At 40.8% G+C, this 18,170-nt stretch overlaps 1 protein-coding gene across 2 annotated transcripts; it reads right to left on the minus strand.

Moving 5' to 3' along the window:
* Positions 1–593: 593 nt before the first annotated feature.
* Positions 594–11,404, minus strand: LOC137181757 (leucine-rich repeat neuronal protein 2-like). 2 transcript variants are annotated; one of them, XM_067587711.1, is made up of 2 exons: positions 11,080–11,404; positions 594–4,087 (listed from the first exon to the last, which is right to left on the minus strand). In XM_067587711.1, the coding sequence occupies exon 2, from the start codon at positions 3,665–3,667 to the stop codon at positions 1,310–1,312; it is 2,358 nt and encodes a 785-aa protein (XP_067443812.1). In that variant the 5' UTR covers positions 3,668–4,087; positions 11,080–11,404; the 3' UTR covers positions 594–1,309. The 2 variants fall into 2 exon arrangements, with proteins under 2 accessions (XP_067443812.1, XP_067443813.1); XM_067587712.1 differs by having other exon boundaries at positions 594–4,090.
* Positions 11,405–18,170: the final 6,766 nt, after the last annotated feature.

Here is an 18,170-nt window from a genome sequence, read left to right on the forward strand (position 1 = left end):
ATTATGAAACTCCCTGTTTGTGCTTTGTGCCTCAGGAGGCACAGAGAGGGTATCTTGTACTAAAAGACAACTTCTGGAAGATAGCAATCCGATTTGTCTAAACATATTTGCTTCAGCTGAACAGCAGAACACATTTTTTTTACAACGAAGACTTTGGATTTTGACTCCTATCTCTTACTGTAGATTTTAGTTACATCAGGAAGGAAATCTCTTTACTTCCAATACGAGTAGGAAGAAACATAGCGACCAGTTACTCTTAATAAACAAATGGGCATGTGAGAACTGTACCAAGACTAACTCGCAAAAATCTGAACCTATCTTAACCTGGCTGAAGCCTTTGCCCAGTTCCAGATCTTATCCAGCAGGGGACACACTGTGTCTTGTGTTTACTAAGTGGGTGTGAGATGTCCTGAGCTATGATACTTATGGAGGAGCAACAGCAGCTGCACAGGGATAGGAAGTTCTAGCTGCAGATATGATGTGGTTACTGATGTGTGTACTGGCTTGATCTCCCATCAAGTAATGATTGTATTTTCAGTATAATCTGAACTCAGTATGTGGTAAGAAAAGAGAAAAAAAACAGCAAAATCATGTAAATTAAAAAGATTTTATTGTATAATAGCTCAAAATAGAATTTAACACAATCACTTTTAATTACTTTTATGCTCAAAGAGGATGTGGGACGTTATGCGGGGAATCTGGATGAGTATACTGTATATGTACTGCAAGTGCAAGATGGACAACCCAGTCCAAGGTACTGAAAGCTAAGCAAAAGGGCTGTTTACATCAATCACTTTGACTTACAGAGCCAAAACAAGCAGGAATTCCATTCAGTATCAGCCTCAAGACAGAGTTTAATCTGCTTGGATAAAGTACGGTTCAGTCTGTGGAACATCTAGATGGGAAACGTGACAAATACCCTGGAGGTCTGAGCCGCTCTCCTCTGTAAATATCTGTCCCTGGATTGAATCAGGTTTTCTTTAGTTTCAGTCCAGCGGTCATCAGCAGCTCAGACTCAATTATTTCTCCTTTGTTCACTCGCTGTGCAGCAGGAGTATGATTGTCCGGTTTAAATTCCCTGGCAAGGGTTTAGGCATTCTTTACAATACATCTTAACACAGAAACAATTGCAATATATACTTTATATGGTATATAAAATAAATACAAATCTCTTTCTACACCACTGCTCTGATCTACGATTCTTCTAGTTGTGATTCACAAAGTGTATATTTGACATTTTGTATGTGTGTGTGTGTTGGTGTTTCTTGTCTGCATTTAAATGTGCACAAATGATCTCAGCAGTCCTGATCTAATAGCAGTTTCTCATCTGCTTTGGCTGATGTTTGTTGCCCTCCTCTGTCTTTTGGCTGATGATCGGAGCCTTTTGACTTTTGATTTCCTGTAGGAAGGTACTGCTGTGCTTTCCTTCCTCTTCGCCTGGCTCAGTATCCCAGCCCTGGCCTGCTAGCAGCAGCAGTATGAGTGCGAGGAGCAGTAGTGTGACTGCTGTGGAGGTCAGCTCTGGGCTAAGCTGCAGGCTGGGCTGTGGCTCTGGTGCATCCTTTGTCCTGAATGAAACACACTGAGGCTTTCTGCTCTCTTTTGATTTCCTGCTGGCATGCTTGGTGCCCTCGCTCATCCCTAAATGTAGACACACTTGGTAAAATGTCTCTGCCTGCAGGTGGGTCAGGTTGAAGCTCTGCGTGCCAGCCAGGATACGTGTGGTGTATGTAGGTGTGTGTGTGTTCGAGTATATGGCTTGCCAGGATAAGCGAGTTGAGGGGAGGTTGCGCCCGCTGTGCCAGGACAGGATAGCAAAGTGTTCTCCGACTTCTCTCACCTCTAACCTTGCATCCGCTTGGAGTAATGGATATCCCTTCAGATTAGCAGCCATTCCCCTCTTTCTTTTCTTTTCCCTGCCATGCACACCCACAGTAACACTGCGTGTATCTGCTCCCAGAGCATTCTCAGCTATACATGTATACAATCCTGCCTCACTTGAGGTGACCTTGTTGATCTCCAGACTTCCCTCAGGCAGTAGTCGGTAGTGTTTGGAGGGGTTACAGGAAGTAACATCTTGAGCGAGAGAGGTGCTGGAGGCGGATGTGTGATTGAATCTCTCAGAGGCTGTCAGGCTGTGGCAGGGAGAAGGAGCTAGTAAACCTTTAGATGCATAGCTCGGAGCAGGACCAAGTCTCAGCCCAGAGGGAGTCACCCAGTATAGTTCAGGCTGTGGATCTGCAAGAGCTCGGCAGTGCAAAACCAGTTCTCCTCCTTCTCTTACACCCACGTAGGAGGGGAGGGAGCTGGAGGGGATCATGGGGAGGCAGGAGGCTGACATCTCCCTGGTAGACACCTCTCTTACCCTGCGAGCTCTCAGTTCTGGGGGTTCAGAGCAAAGGGTGGCCTTGGGTTGGATGAAACGCACCATCCGGGGTGTTTGTAAGTTGGTTTGCGTTTCTCTATCAATGTGAGGGTGGGAGGCCTCCTGGGCGGCCCAGTGGAACAGGCAGTCACAACGGAGTGGGTTGGAGTGTAAGCTGACCTCCTGAAGACTTGGCAGGGAGAGCATGATGTGCTGGTGCAGAGCACTCAGGGAATTGGAGTTGAGCATTAGACTCTCCAACCTTCTCAGCTGAACAAAAGCCAGTGGATGAATGTAGGACAGACGTGGGTTGTTGGTGATCTCCAGCTTGGTGAGCTCTGGAAGGTTCTCTAGGGCGGCTCTCTCAATGGACACCAGCTCGTCCATGTTGTTCAGGCCGAGCTCCTTCAGGTGGACCATGTCTCGAAAGTCTCCCGTCTCGATCAGTTTGATGCGGTTCTTGTTGAGGTCGAGGAACTTCAGTCCTGGCACTCTCCTCAGGGCCTGAGTGGGGACCTTTGTCAGAAGGTTATCATAAAAGGAGAGGCTCTCCAGTCCCTCCAACCCTTCCAGTGCTTTTTCAGCTAAGCCCCTCAGACCCATACCACCGAGGACAAGACTCCGGAGGGATTTTAGAGCCAAGAATCCCCGCTCAGGCAGGGCCTCTACAGGGTTTCCCCCAAGCATGAGAACTTCCAAGCGAGGCAAAGCCCTGAACCACCGAGGATCAATGGTGGTGAGTCTGTTGTTGTTAATATGCAGACGCAGAAGGGAGTCCAGACCTGTGAAGGCTCCAGGTGCTACTGAATGTAAGTTGTTGTGGCTGAGAAAGAGTTCCTGCAAAGCTGGCAGTGAGAAGAAGGAGGCCTCAGGGAGGTGACTGAGATGGTTTTCTTCCAGGTGTAGAGACAGCAGAGAGGGCAGGGACGAACTCTGTGTTATTGTTCTGACACGGCTGAAGCGATTCTGTGATAGGTCGAGGTCAGTGAGGTTGGGGAGTCCATGCAGCACTGCAGTGTCCAGTTCAGATATAAGGTTGCTCTGCAGACGCAAGGTGTGTGTGTTTGAGGGTATGGGTAAGGGGAGCTTGGTCAGCAGCAGGTTGTTGCAGTCCACAGTAGGAGCTTCATGGTAGACAGAATCAGGTGAGAACCATGGCTTGATCTGACACACACACCGCACAGGGCAGGAGACGTGCCATGGTAGCGCGTGAGGTAGTGAGCCCACAGCTCTGGGCACACACACACCAACAAACACACACAGGAGACACTGTGACTGTAGAAGCACTAAAGTCGGCCTCATAATCCTCACAGGGCACAGGAGCTGATTTAGACAAGGTGAGGAAGGCTTGAAGAGTTTGTTATGAGGATTTGAGATTAATCATTTGGATATGTGTGATATTAACAGTTTCAAGGTGTGTGTGCAAACTGTGAAAGGGAGGCCAGATGGTTTAGTGTCATCATTTAAAAAATCGAAGCCAAATAAAAAGTGATTATATTGTTGATAATGTTCTACGGTGGCTTCCGACAAATAAAAAAAAGATGTGTAAGTTCTTTTTGTAGCCAAGCTTGGCTCTATAATGTCAACAAGTTTTTTATTGTATAACTTTGATTGCAGGTGTAGTACAGGGATTGCACAGTGCTCGATGACGGCCTTTGTTGTTGTTTGATCTCACATCCTGGCCACAGGTGGAGGACTCATGGCTCGCAGCATGGCGGCTCACTGCTTTGTCAGAAACACAAGAAGAGATAAACAAAAATTACGGAAAAATCAAATCAGCTTTCTAATACAGTCAGTTGTTAAAAGTGTCACTTAAACACAAACATATTTCTACACATTATACCTCATCAGTTCCCACTCTAAACTGAGTTTATTGGATTTAAAATACAAAGGATGTTTTAACAGTTTTCAAGGATGTATAATGCAGACTCATAAAAACAGAAATGCTCTGCAGCTGAGAAAAGCAGGGGAGAAGATGAATGAGAACGGAAAGAAAAGGCTGAAAAAAGCATGTAGAGGGAAGCCTCTGTTTTCTAAAGAGAGACTGTAGCAGCACAATTCGACACATACAGAATAATGACAAATAAATGAAGATGACCATGGTAAAAACCGAGAGAAAGAGAGTAAGAGGAAGAGAGAGAGAAACAGCTCCATTCTTACTTTCAACCTACAGGAGAATAGGTAAATATGCAGGAGTGATGAAATCACGTTGCATGTAAATATTTCATGTCAGTACTTCAAATTCAGTGCCTGTTAGAACATAGCGTCCCACAAATGTTACTTATTATGTAACCGTTAAAAAGACCCCAAGGATCTTTTATATTATCAACCGTATCAGCCTTAAGCCAGTACTTAAGGCTACAATGGGAAAGACTTTGTAAATGAAGCTACTGCTGGAACAAACACACACACACACACACACACACACACACACACACACTTCTTCAGTTGTCCATCGAAAAAACAGTGATGGCTGAACAGTCCTATCCTGGACCCACAAGCTCTATCGTCGGTGGGGCATGTATATGTGGTGGTAGTGGTGGTAACCATGGCTGTATTTCTCCTGGTCTATTCTCCTCAGGAGTATAGGCCAGGAGAGTACAGTCCTCTGCATACTGCAGCTCCAGGACATGCTCTCTACAGAGTTTGGTGGTTGCATGGAGCCTCTTGATCTTAAAGAGGTTGCCATCTAGTCAGAAGTCCACTGCCACACCACCGCTGTCAATCTCATTGTGGAGAAACTTGGTGACAAAACACCCCACAGGGAGTAATTTAATGTGCTGGACTAAGAAGCATCAACCTGTTCTCTGATTTTAATTTACGTGGGTGTCAGGTTATATTTTCTTTAATAAAGTAATGCCTAAAAATACAGGCCGAAGTGTTGCATGTGAGTTATTGTGTGTTTGGTTGCATTCAATAAAATGTACAACAGGTTTCATTAAAATCTGCATTATTGGATTTTGGCCACTTGGGGGCAGCACAGGAGGGTAAACACAACATTGAAAATATCCGATTCTTACATTTTCCAGTATGCTCACCAGCTAGTCGTAAACTTTATCTGTCTTGTGTTTGGTGGAGGGAAGGTAGTGTTTAGTGAGATTTTAGAGCATCTTTGCTGAAAACACCTACTTGGTGCGGCCTAAAATGAACCTAAATCGGGTGAATCAAAACAGCAATGTAGCTGAAAGACGCTAAAATGACAGATGTAGAGATTAAACTGTGAGCCACACCTTTTATATTACACATAGTAATTCAATCCATTAAATATTAAAATGTAGATCACAGCAGCTTTAAGTTTCACTGGCTTTATTTGGACTTCCACCTTTTACATGATGAAAAACTGCACAAAAACTATTCATACACTATCTTACAGCCCCCGTGTGTAGAATCCTTGTGATTATATCATCTTTCAAATAAGTGTGATGGCACATGTTTTTGTTAAGAGAAAAATTTGACCTTGGAAGTCATGTGATGCTACCAGTGTCTTTTTTGATACTACCACTTGAAATTTACAAATTCATCACAGAGAGGCTTTAACTCCTTAACAAACTGGTTAAATCCTGAGTTGACAAACTTTGAGAAATGTTGGAAAGCAGAAAGCCTCGTGATTCTTTCTGAGTAAACCATTTAAGAACCTAATATCACTGCAACATTTTGTAATTAGGAATATTTGCCTCTGTATATTCTGACTTTTTTCTTTACCTTTCAGAAGAGGTTCATGACTGTTATCCAAAGTAATCAAGAACAGTAACTGTTTTACTTTAAGTGTGGCGTTTTCAGCTTCCTACACAAAGAAGGGAGTGCTTGTTACATCATTATTGAAGCATTGGCAACAACTACACTGGTTAGGAACTGAAGTAAATGAAGGCGGTGGATAATAAGCACAAAATATTGACTAAATGATCTAAGATTTAAATGCATGATCAGAAACACACACTTACACACATGCCAAGAAGCTGTGCAAGGCTTACTGCACAGTTGCCATGGAAACAAATCTCCCATCCTCACTCTTTCTCAGTGTTTTGAGATTTACTTCAAAATTTGTTTTGGTCCAACATGTGTATTATGGTAGTTGATAAAAACACAGACGAAACAACACTGACTGGACTGAGGAAAAGCGCGTCATGACGACATCTCTGAAACTGCAAAACTGTATTTCCTCCCTTATCAATCTCTATCTCTCTATTTGTTCTACCAAATCACGTCCTGTATGTCCAATTTCTCTGATGATGTTCGTATGCCTCTTTTTTTTCTTTTTAAATAAGAAATGAACCTTTAACCTTTCCAGACACCAGCAAAGTCTTTCCATCCTGCCAGTTGGTGAGACAAAACTCTACATCTGCCACTGAAGTCTGCAGGCTACATGACTAAGAGGAAGTACTGTTCAACTCTGCAGGCTTTCACGTCTGTTAGTGGATGGGGGAGAAAGTGTGAAGAGATGATTGCCAAGTTTTTTCCACTATAAAAGAGGGAGAAGAATTGACTGATTAAATTTAGCACATCTATTAAGATGAAGAGAGAAGCTATTAGCATTTAAACAGCATGTGGTTTGATTACACAAGTAGCACAACATGAGCCTTGTGTAGCTTTGTAATTATGTTTGTGTCAGCTAAGTGCAGAATGTTATCCAAACACTGAGTCAATTGAATGTCTGAGCTGTAACAGGAGCAGTCCTAACTCTCCTGGGGCTCTTCTCACTCTTCTATCAGTCATTCACTTTCATCTCGACTCTCTCATCTTTTCATATGCAGCCTGCTCAATAATGGATTCATCATTTAATTTTGATGTCCCTTGTTTCTGTCATTTGCTCTCAAAAAGCTAACAGTGTTTTTTCAGTTTCAGGACAGCAGAGCTGTGTACTGACGTGTGTATATAAAGGACTTGGGCTGTTTTGTAATTTGAGCCACTCAGAAAAGGACTGTAATACAGAGCTGTATGACTCAGCGGCTACTTTCATGACTCTGTCCCTGTCGATAAGTAGAGAATATTTTTGCACTTAGTCAAGTCAAGTAAAATCAACTTTATTTATACAGCACATTTCATACAATGTAAGCTCAATGTGCTTCACACACAACAAATATGAACAAAATAAAATACATTGTGAATACATATTTAATATATGAAAAAACATAAATTCATAAAAATCCATCCCCTGCCCACCCACTTACACAAACATACCCACTCACACATACCCAGCGAGAGAGAGAGAGAGAGACAGACAGACAGACAGATGGAGGCACTAGCTAGCCAAAGGCCTGAGAGAACACGTAGGTTTTCAGCTTGCTTTTAAAAGACGACACAGTTGTGGTACATCTTATATCATCAGGCAGTTTGTTCCAGAGAGTGGGCCCATAATGACTGAATGCACCTTCACCAGACTCACTTCCGATCATGGGTACAGTTAGTAGACTAGTGTCTGATGATCTGAGAGTTCTGGAGGGTTTGTAAGCAGCAAGCAGGTCAGAGATGTATTTAGGAGCTTGACCATTAAGTGATTTGTAAACAGTGAGTAATACATTGAAATGAATTCTGTATTTTATTGGAAGCCAGTGACTTGATTTAAGTATAGATCATTGATTACTTTTATAAGAACTGTTTCAGTGCATTGGTTAGTCCTGAAACCAGATTGATACACATCATACAGATTGTTGAGTTATAGGTATGCAGCTGTTTGTAGACAGTCTTTTCAAATATTTTACTGAGAAAAATTATTTTGGAGATTGGTCTATGGTTATCTTATTATCTCCATGGAGCTTTTGGTGTTACAGATACTTTTTTGTTTTTTATGGGTGCAATGCTGTCATTGATTTGACCAAGAACACAGTTGAAGTAATCCACCATGGCATCGCACCATGTCAGCATACTGACTGATAAACATATCTATTGCACTTTCATGGATAAAACGCTTGGTTGGCATGCTTAGGGAGCCAGGTCATACTAAAAAATGTGCAGAAGGGGTCTGAGATTGCAACATCTAGAATGGATTTAACTGTAATATTTAGACCCTTTGAGATAACCAGGTCAAGCATGTGGCCTATTTGTGGGTAGGTCCCGTACATGTAACATGTTGTGAGAATTGAAATGACTCTAACAGATCAGTAAACTGTTTTCTATCTGCATTATTGAGTTTATCAGTATGGATGTTGAAGTCTCCTGAGATAACAATGCAATCAAATTCAGTTGAAATTTTGGATAGTAGCTCACTAAATTCTTCTAAGAGGCCATGCTTAAGCTTAGGAGGGTGATACAGTGTAATTAATAGGGTAGGGGATACAGATTTAAAAACAACAGCAACTTACTCAATAAATGAGAAATTGCCAAAAGAAATATTATTAAAGCTTAAATGATCAGCATAAAAGGCAGTAACATTCCCGCCCTTCCTATTGTATCTTGTACAGTGTACAAAATTGAAATTTTCAGATGTTTCTATCAACTCTTTGTCACCGGTCTCATCCAGTCAGGTCTCAGTGAGCATAATACAATGAAGTCTGTTGTTACATATAATGTCATTAACAATGAAAGTTTTGTTAGATAGGGATCTGACATTTGGCAGTGCCAGCTTTAGAGAGCAAGTAGCAGCAGCAGCAGCAGCTGGATATGACATAGCAGGTTTAGCAGATTCTCCAAATGAGCAACATGACTGATCTAAGTGATTGGTTACAGCAGTTGTGTCTATTGTTGACTATTGCTGGAATAGTGCAGCTGCACATCTGGCTTAGTGGCCATTATTACTCCCCTGACTCCTCTGAATCTTTGATTGTTTGTTATGTGACTGCACAGTAGCTCACATATTATCCACAGCAACGTCATGGTCATACAAGGATGAGTAATGGTTTCTAAAAAACAAAGCTGCACTGACCTTATTCCAAAACAGCTGAGGAAAAACACATTTTCTTTTAACTACTCATAAATGGTTGCAGGATATGCTACAAGGTTTTATTTAATGATTTCAGTGGAAATAGTGAGTGGAAATGTAATTGTACTGAGAATTTCCACAAGTCCTAAGTTTAATTTGATTTTTTTTATTATTATTATAATTTTGTGATAAAACAGTTTTGGCTTCTGACAGCATTTGTTAAATGTTACTGCAGTTTCTACATATCCAGTTGCATCCAACAAAACTTAGTCATAACATTGTCCTAAAAAGAAAAGAGCACAAGTGCAGATGTGCATTAATGTGCACTTTAAAAGCAACATTCAATATTTTAAAAGATACTACTCAACACACCAGACTTTTGTGCACTTTTCTTTAATATCCATCCTGAACCCTAAATTAAGTTGAATGCACATTTTTTAACCAATATCTAAAGTTAAAGTCAAAGTTTATTTATTTAAAATGCAAAACAACACCACTGGGGTGTCTCAATACACTTCACAACAGTAAAACAGTATTAAAAGAATCAAACAATATCTGATCTATCCATTTTTCAGCTGGACAGGTTCTTCTTTTTGTTTTTAACCATTTTATTCTCTCATATGGGAGAGTTCATCTACAGTAATAACATCCTAGACACAAGTAATCATGATTAAACTCAGTTTAACTTGTTTCATCAGTCTGTCATTTTAGTGGGCAGCCTATTTAGTGATATACACAACAAACAACAAACTCTGCATCTGATCCTGTTTGCATTGAGGCTTGTCTGGTACGTTGTTGAATAAGGTAAAATAATTGACACTTAACAGATAATACAAGCAAGGGAACAAGCCAATATAATGATACAGCGAGGTGGAACCTCAATCCTTCAAACCCTACACACGGTTGACACGCACGCGCACACACTGCTTTTTTGAGAGAAAAACATTACATGTGGATTTCTTTTACAATAAGTTCTACTTTTGGAAAAAGAATCTGACATTTGAAAATGCAGAATCAGAACTAAAGTGACACATCCTTTTTCACCTCTCAACAACTCTTCTTGCAGTATGGCTTGTGCCGTACAATTATACAGATTACACTGAGACAATTAAGTGAAGGACAATAGATTTGATGGTCCTCTCATGGGCGACTATCAGGAAGTAAATATATTGATTGAAAGTTTCCACAGCCCCTTTGGATGTGAAAAAAAAGCATAGGAATAAAACATCTGCGTTATTTCACACCAGTCACATTCATGCTTCTCCAGAAGTTAAATGACAGACATGCCTCTCACTCTCTGTTGCATTTGACTTTGCTTTTTCCAATCTGAGAAAGAGCCTGGAGAGAGCTGGACAAAAGACATAGATGTCGTAATGGATAAAGGGAGTAAAATATAGCAGAGATGAAATATATGCTCGCATGAGACGGTCCATTGCATAAGGTTTGTTTGTGCTGTGCAGCTACGACACAGAGAGACACTGCAACAGGGCGGAATAGCGAGAGGGAAGATTTAGAGAGCAGGAGAGAGAGAGATGGTAAGACAGAGATAGAGGTGCTGGATGCAGATCCTAATAAAAAAAGAAACAGAAAAAAAAACAGACATATAGCCCTGCAGCTGAATCTGTTCCAGCATACACATAGACGCACATATACATGAACTTGTGGTTTATTTCCCCCTCTGTCGACAGAGCTCCCCAAGCTTCTCAATTTCTAGCACACATATATACACACCTGCTACATCAGCTTTGGATAAATACTGCTTTCACTCTTAGTGCATCCATAGCTGCATGTGTGCAAGAGTGACTGCATGTCTGTGTGAGAGCTATAATGTCCTATCAACATATTTCAGGATTCTTACCGTAACAGAAGGGGTGACTACATCTCTCTCTGTCGTTTCTTTCTGTCTTCATTTGTTTTCAGTCTTTCTTTGCAAATGCTTCATGTGCTGGGATGTTTCTTCTTCTTCTTCCTCTCTCTCTCTGTGTCTCTCTGTCTCTCTCTCGCTCTCACTCTTTCTCAGTCACACATTTATGGATCTCTTAAGATTCCTGAAATATCACTTCCCTAGCTCTCCCTCTCTGTCACTGGAGCTGAAGAGAAAATTGGCATAGACTGAATCTCTCTCTCTCCCTCTCCCTCCCTCTCTCTCTCTCTCTCTCTCTCTCCCTCCAGCTAAAGAGGAGATGAGGTGTGTTCTGCAGCAGAGCTTCTGTCCCTCTCATCTCTCCTCCTCTATTTCTATTGCCTGCCTCACTCTCTCCCTCATTCTCTTTCCGTGTGTCACAACCCAAAGGTAAACCACTTGAGTTAGTTACAGCGTGTTATTTCTGCTGGATGATAAGTTTCCTTTGGCTTCTGGTGACAAGTTTTCTACCATTGTCTACAGATTTAAGAGCTGCTTATTATGACAGGTTGTGGATGTCAGTCTATCGGCATCTTTAGCACAGTATTTATTCATTGCAAGATGAAGATTGTCTCTGCATCCTTAAAAACCTACAGTGCAAATTGCAGAACATGATTTCAGATATCAATTTTGTACTGTGTGATCTTAGAAAACTTTGTGACAACTTCATATTTCAATAAGGATTAAATGAACCTTATTTGAATTGATTTAATTTGTATCATTTATTTAAGAATGTAATCTGAGAATAAAATGTACATTCATACACCTTATGCACAGGACTTGCCTAAAAGTCTGTATCATTGAAAGCTCTCCTAAGAGCTTCTGTATAATTTAACATTGACACATGGTGGCTACTTATAAAGCAGTTCCTCCCTTTCTCATCTGTATTACTGCAGAGTACCTCCTAATGTTTTACACTAATGCAGGATATTGCTACTTGAAACTGATGCATGCAAAATATTCTACCTGTAGTGGCAGCGCTGTAAGATCAGAGCACAGGCAAATATAGAAAATATACTAGAAACTGACAAATTCATTAAAATTAGATTCTGGTCCTGTGGTTTTTATATTCTGTTTTAAAACCAGAACAGCTCTCCTAACAGCCTCAGTATAATATATATTGACAAGTTGTGGCTACTGGTGGTAATTTATGTATGAAAGAACAGTAATTTAGTCCAGTATGGGTGTAGACATTGAGAAGCTCTCAGATTTACTGCAGCATATATTCTCAATAACACCACCGTGGCTTTGTAGGAAATAACTCATGTTATTTGGTTATATGCAGTAATGAAGGTGAAGATTTCAGTACAGTTTGACTATATCGGAATGAAGTGATAACTCTACTCTGTGGACGGCTCCAGGCTATGGCAATACAGCAGCATGATAAATGATAAATAATATGCATGCAGCTTTGCAAGTAATCCCCCTGCTTTAATTAACTTGGAAGTAAAAGACACTCCGCAGTTCATACAAAAACTGTAAAGCCAAATCAGGTGGAGGCTGAAGTGGAGAAAGTTTGTGCAAATAGCATCTACAGTAACGGCACTGAAGAATATGTTAGTGTTTAAGTGGTGCGGTGAGATGTGATGATGGGTGAGGTAGGATAGACAACAATATGTCAATGTGCTATTTACAGCTTGTTACCTGCCACCCCCAAGTGGCCAAAATATCAGTTAATGCAAGTTTAAAGATACTTCTTTCTATCTCTCTCAGGCTCTATCAGTGGTCAGATGTCCTGTGTTGCAACTATGGACGACACCGGAATTCAAATGAACAACATCAACTAAGTTGACTTTGCTATTAATATTTTGTGTAAAACATGTCCTCTGTTTCTTTTCTATTACTGCAGAGTACCACTCCTAATGTTTAAACAAATACATGATATTGCTTTTTTAAACTGATGCATGCAATATACTCTACCTGTAGTGGCAGTGCTGTATGATCAGAGCTCCCATGGCTTCCTGCCACGATGCCTAGAAATAAAATATTTCTGGCCGTCAGACAGGATACAATATGTCAAATCACATCTTTGGATTACCAGAGTTGGATGCCAATGTCTATATAGATATTCTGCATTATTAGAGAATAAGATCCTGTCAGCTGAAACCATTTATTACGAGATACAGCATAATAACAGCTCAGGATTTCAGCAGCAGTCATGACCAAAAGGCATGTGGGGAATGCAGTAAAACCCAAAATATGCATAAATAGACTTGTTTTATTACTCCAATTTTACCATTGTTTTTTTTTCTCTCCAAACTCCAAACTTTATTGATTGCTCTAAACTTATTCAATAATGAAAGGCAAAGTCAAATGAGTGTGTCATGTGACGTGTGTGTTAAACATTATTAAACATCCAGACAGTCTGAAATGACATGATACCCAGAGCCTTTCTAGGGTCAAATGATGCTGGCAGCTTAAGACATGCATTTTTTATTCAGTTCTTAGAGAGCATATTAAATGAGGAGCTTGTGAAGACAGGTATAGAAACATAGCCTATGGTCAGTGATGACAAATCCATCAGTGCTGATGCTGTATCACAAAACACTTTCAGCAGTTCTTCCACAATATAAAAAACAAGCGCTATGAGTTATATATAAAAAAAGACTCTTTTAATTCATGGGCAGGGCAGTGCATACTTTGTGATGTCCTGCCTCCTGTGACAGTTCAGAGACGATTCTGTCTCACAGTGTGGGATTCACTGTTCACATTACTGACCACTACCCTTTCACTAATGGGAAAAAAGAGGCACACACTCATATGGCTCCCTATTTATCCCCACCATTTTTCTTTTCACTCACATTTACAGAAAATAATGGTAGAAAGGCTGTTTGTGTATTTGAGTGGGTGTGTGGTGAAAATCAGCCAGATTGGTTTTGAAAGAAAGCAAAAGAGAATAGCAAGGATCACTGCAATTTTTTTTTTAAAAAAAAGCACAAAAAGAGAGAAAAGAAAAGAGGAGACATTCAGAAAGACAGAACGAGTCAGTTAAGTTAAAAGTACAAAGCATTTTTGTAGCTTGAAGGTTTATATTAATGTTTCTTAATGTGTATTTGTGTGTATATGTGTGTGTGAAACAGTTCGACTTGGCTCTCTAATGGCTTTCCCCTTCATTTGCTTGATTCATTCAGGAGCCAACACACAAAAGCACACACACCCACATGCCCTGCTGACTGAAAGGCAGCAAGGATAAGTGGTAGCTCGCTGAAAGGAAGGGAGAGAGAGGAGGTCGCCATAGCAACACTGGGGGGGTTGTCGCTTTTATTGGAGAAAGAAAATAAGCTCTGCCTATCCTCCTATCTCTCTCTCACTTTCTCAATTCTCCATTCTCTGTCTCACCTTTCTATTTTGTCCGTATGTTTATTTCATCTTCCGTGAGCTGACGTCAGCTGCTCGGGACAGCTACACAAGATGTGAAAATTCATCTCACGTCTGGTGTTAAATTCTTTAGTTGTTAGTATTTTTATTATCATCATTATCATGAAACTGTAGTTTAAAAATTATATATGTGTGTGTGCAGGGAAATAAATATGTTTGTGTCTCATATTTTAAGTATAAGAAGTAGAATTAAAGTATATAATTCTGAGGAAATGGTGATACACACACCGACAGTGTTCGGACACTCTGACACAAATACACAATATCTGAAAGTATGTTTTCAGCTATTAGTGAGTCAAGGTCCTGAGTCACTTTCACTGATATCATTAGTAGGTCGACTCTTTATTACAGGTACATCTGAACAGAAGCAAGCATGTCACCTTGTCAAGTTTAGCAATGTGACTCATTTATCAGGAAAAGCTTGCACACACACACACACACACACACACACACACACACACACACACACACACACACACACACACACACACACACACACCACTGGGTGCAAAAATCTGCCACATTCTGCATGATGGCACATATGATGGGACATGATATCCTATAACAGGGTGCATGTGAAAATTGTTGAAATGTGGAATCCCTTCCCTGTCACAGCATTTGAATTCTGTTCACAGGTGGACTGTTTCCCAGCTGGACCTGGGAACACTCGACTCAAGGACAACCCTCCCACATCACAGCTAAACATGTGTGTGTGTGTGTGTGTGAGTGTGTGTGTGTGTGTGTGTGTGTGTGTGTGTGTGTGTGTGTGGCCAGGAGCAAATGATTGAGAATTTACTGCCATGGTGACAGCAGTATCTAATAGCAACGGGTTGTTGAGAAGCCTGCATTTTGCGGGGGTGGTGGTGGTGGTGGAGGGAAGCAGTAGAAGGAGCTGAACACCGAGTGCTCGTACTCACATTTTTCATAGTATTCACATTTTGATCACGTTCTTTACAATTTGTGCAGAGTGACATCACATGTACAGTACTCAGTGCTTTTGGTCATTCACTATTTGCTCCCTCTGCCTTAAATATGCACTAATGCATCATCAAAAGCAAAATCACAGACATAGAGAGCAACTGCTAATTGTTCAACTTAATCAAACCTGCTCCCCTGCTGGCAAACAACTCAGAGTAGATTTTAATATATTCCACTCCAGTACACAGAACCTCGACAATATTATGTAGTATTTTGTTTAATACACATGAGCAGATGCACTGACTTCATCCTGTCTCTCCGACAGAACAGACAACACAAAGATATCACAATTAATCATGATTAATCATCATTTCCACGTGTCATATTTCAATTAACTAGCACATTGTGTGTGTGTCTGGTATGCGGCTGTGTGTATTGTGTGGGCGATGGCAACAGGTCTGTGTTTATCTGCCGGTTCCCTGTCCATGGTTGCCATGGGGAAAGAGACAAGAGAGAGTTTGGTTTGTGGTTCAACAAATTCAATGTAATTTGTCTCTACAGCAAAAAAGAACAAGGGCTGTTGCTTCAAAGGTTAAGATCTATTTTACTCACAGCTTAAATGAAAGTTTTAACCATTTCGAAGAGCAGATGATATCACAAGAGGGGGAATTAAAATGATCCAGGGAAAAAAGAAGTAAACACTCCTTCTTGAACATGTTATACAAAATGGACCTTGACTCTGCATGGTTTATTGACTCTCTCTGGTGGTGAGATTTGGTAGTGCATTTAGCACTCTGGTCATTTTTCACAAAACAACCATGCACATACATGTATATTATTGTAAATTTTGGAATTCACTCAACTGCGTACTCCTCCTAACTGCACTGGAATAACTTCTGCTGACATAAAAAAAATAAAAAATAAAAAATAAAACAGTGCCCTCTAAAAAAGGAGACATCTCAAAGTGACCACAGGTGCAATCCTAACAGAGTTCCACACTGCTGAAACTTTGTTGGATAAAGTAGTAACGAGAAAATCCTTTTAAAAATGTTTCCATAATGCATTGTTATATGAATAATGATGCAACCATGATGCAACCACACAAAACAAGGGCAATATGAACTTCAGTATGTTGAAACTCTCATGTAATACGCTGGTATTTTCACACTGTGTTTATCAAGCAGTTTAGCACCGAGGTATTGTTAGCAGGGACAATACTTCAGCACTCAGTGATGCTGTTGACACTCAAATTATATTTAGTGGGAATAACAATTGAGAGCAAGCTTACTGGCCAAGGTGCACATAGGTGAACTGGGGAATGGTGTTTTAAGGAAACCTACATTATGTCAATCCACGTTTCATGTACACAGAAACACACATACAGAATTCTTGTTAAAGGGTTTTTGTTGGTTAGCTCAAAATCAGCTAAAGAACCATAAATATTGTACATACTGTCACAGCCCAGCTAAATCCAGTCACACAGGTTTTCAAAGTAATAAAGTCAATTTACCCGCCCCTGCAGACAGAAAGTGAGCAAAGCAGAGGGGTCGTCACAATACAATATACATTCATCGGCCACTTTCTTAGGTATACCTTTCTAGTACCTGGTTGGACTCCCTTTTGCCTTCAGAACTGCCTGAATTCTTCATAGCATAGATTCAACAAAGTGCTGGAAACATTCCTCAGAGATTTTGGTCCACATTGACATGATAGTATTACACAGTTGCTGCAGAGTTGTCAGCTGGACATCCACAATACAAATCTCCTGTTCCACCACATCCCAAAGGTGCCCTACTGGATTGAGATCTGGTGACTGTGGAGGCCATTTGAGTACAGTGAACTAATTGTCATGTTCAAGAAACCAGTTTGAGATGATTTGAGCTTTGTGACATGGCGTGTTATCCTGCTGGTAGTAGCCATTAGAAGATGGGTACACTGAGGTCATAAAGGGATGGACATTGTCAGCAGCAATACTCAGGTAGGCTGTGGAGTTTAAACGATGCTCAATTGGCACTAAGGGGAAAGCGTGCCAAGAAAATATCCCTCGATACAAGGCAGGATGGATCCATGCTTTCATGTTGTTTATGCCAAATTCTGACCCCAGCATCTGAATGTCGCAGCAGAAATCGAGCCTCATCAGACCAGGCAAGTTTTTCCAGTCTTCTATTGTCCAATTTTGCTGAGCCCATACGAATTGTAGCCTCAGTTTCCTGTTCTTAGTGGACAGGAGTGACACTCAGTGTAGTCTTCTGCTGCTGTAGCCCGTTCTGCTTCAAGGTTCCATGTGTTGAGCATTCAGAGATGCTCTTCTGCATACCTCGGTTGTAACAAGTGGTTATTTGAGTTACTGTTGCTTTTCTATCAGCTCAAACCAGTCTGTCCATTCTCCTCTGACCTCTGCCATCAACAAGGTATTTGAAAATATCCAGTGAGCAGCAGAACCGCTGCTCACTGGATATTTTCTCTTTTTCAGACCATTCGCTGTAAACTCTACTGATGGTTGTGCCTGAAAATCCCAGCAGATCAGCAGTTTCTAAAATACTCAAACCAGCCCGTTTGGCACTAACAACCATGCCACGTTCAAAGTCACTTAAATAACCTTTCTCCACCATTCTGATGCTTGGTTTGAACTTTAGCACATTGTCTTGACCTTGTCTACATACCTAAATGATCTTGTCTACATGCCTAAAGGCATAGAGTTGGTGCAATGTGATTGGCTGGTTAGATATTTGTGTTAACAAGCAGTTGAA

This window comes from Thunnus thynnus, chromosome 4, assembly GCF_963924715.1.
Source record: "Thunnus thynnus chromosome 4, fThuThy2.1, whole genome shotgun sequence".
Classification (NCBI taxonomy): Eukaryota; Metazoa; Chordata; class Actinopteri; order Scombriformes; family Scombridae; genus Thunnus; species Thunnus thynnus.

Coding starts and splice junctions, on each gene's coding strand:
- LOC137181757 (XM_067587711.1), bottom strand. CDS start 3,667: ATGAGGCCGACTTTAGTGCTTCTACAGTCACAGTGTCTCCTGTGTGTG.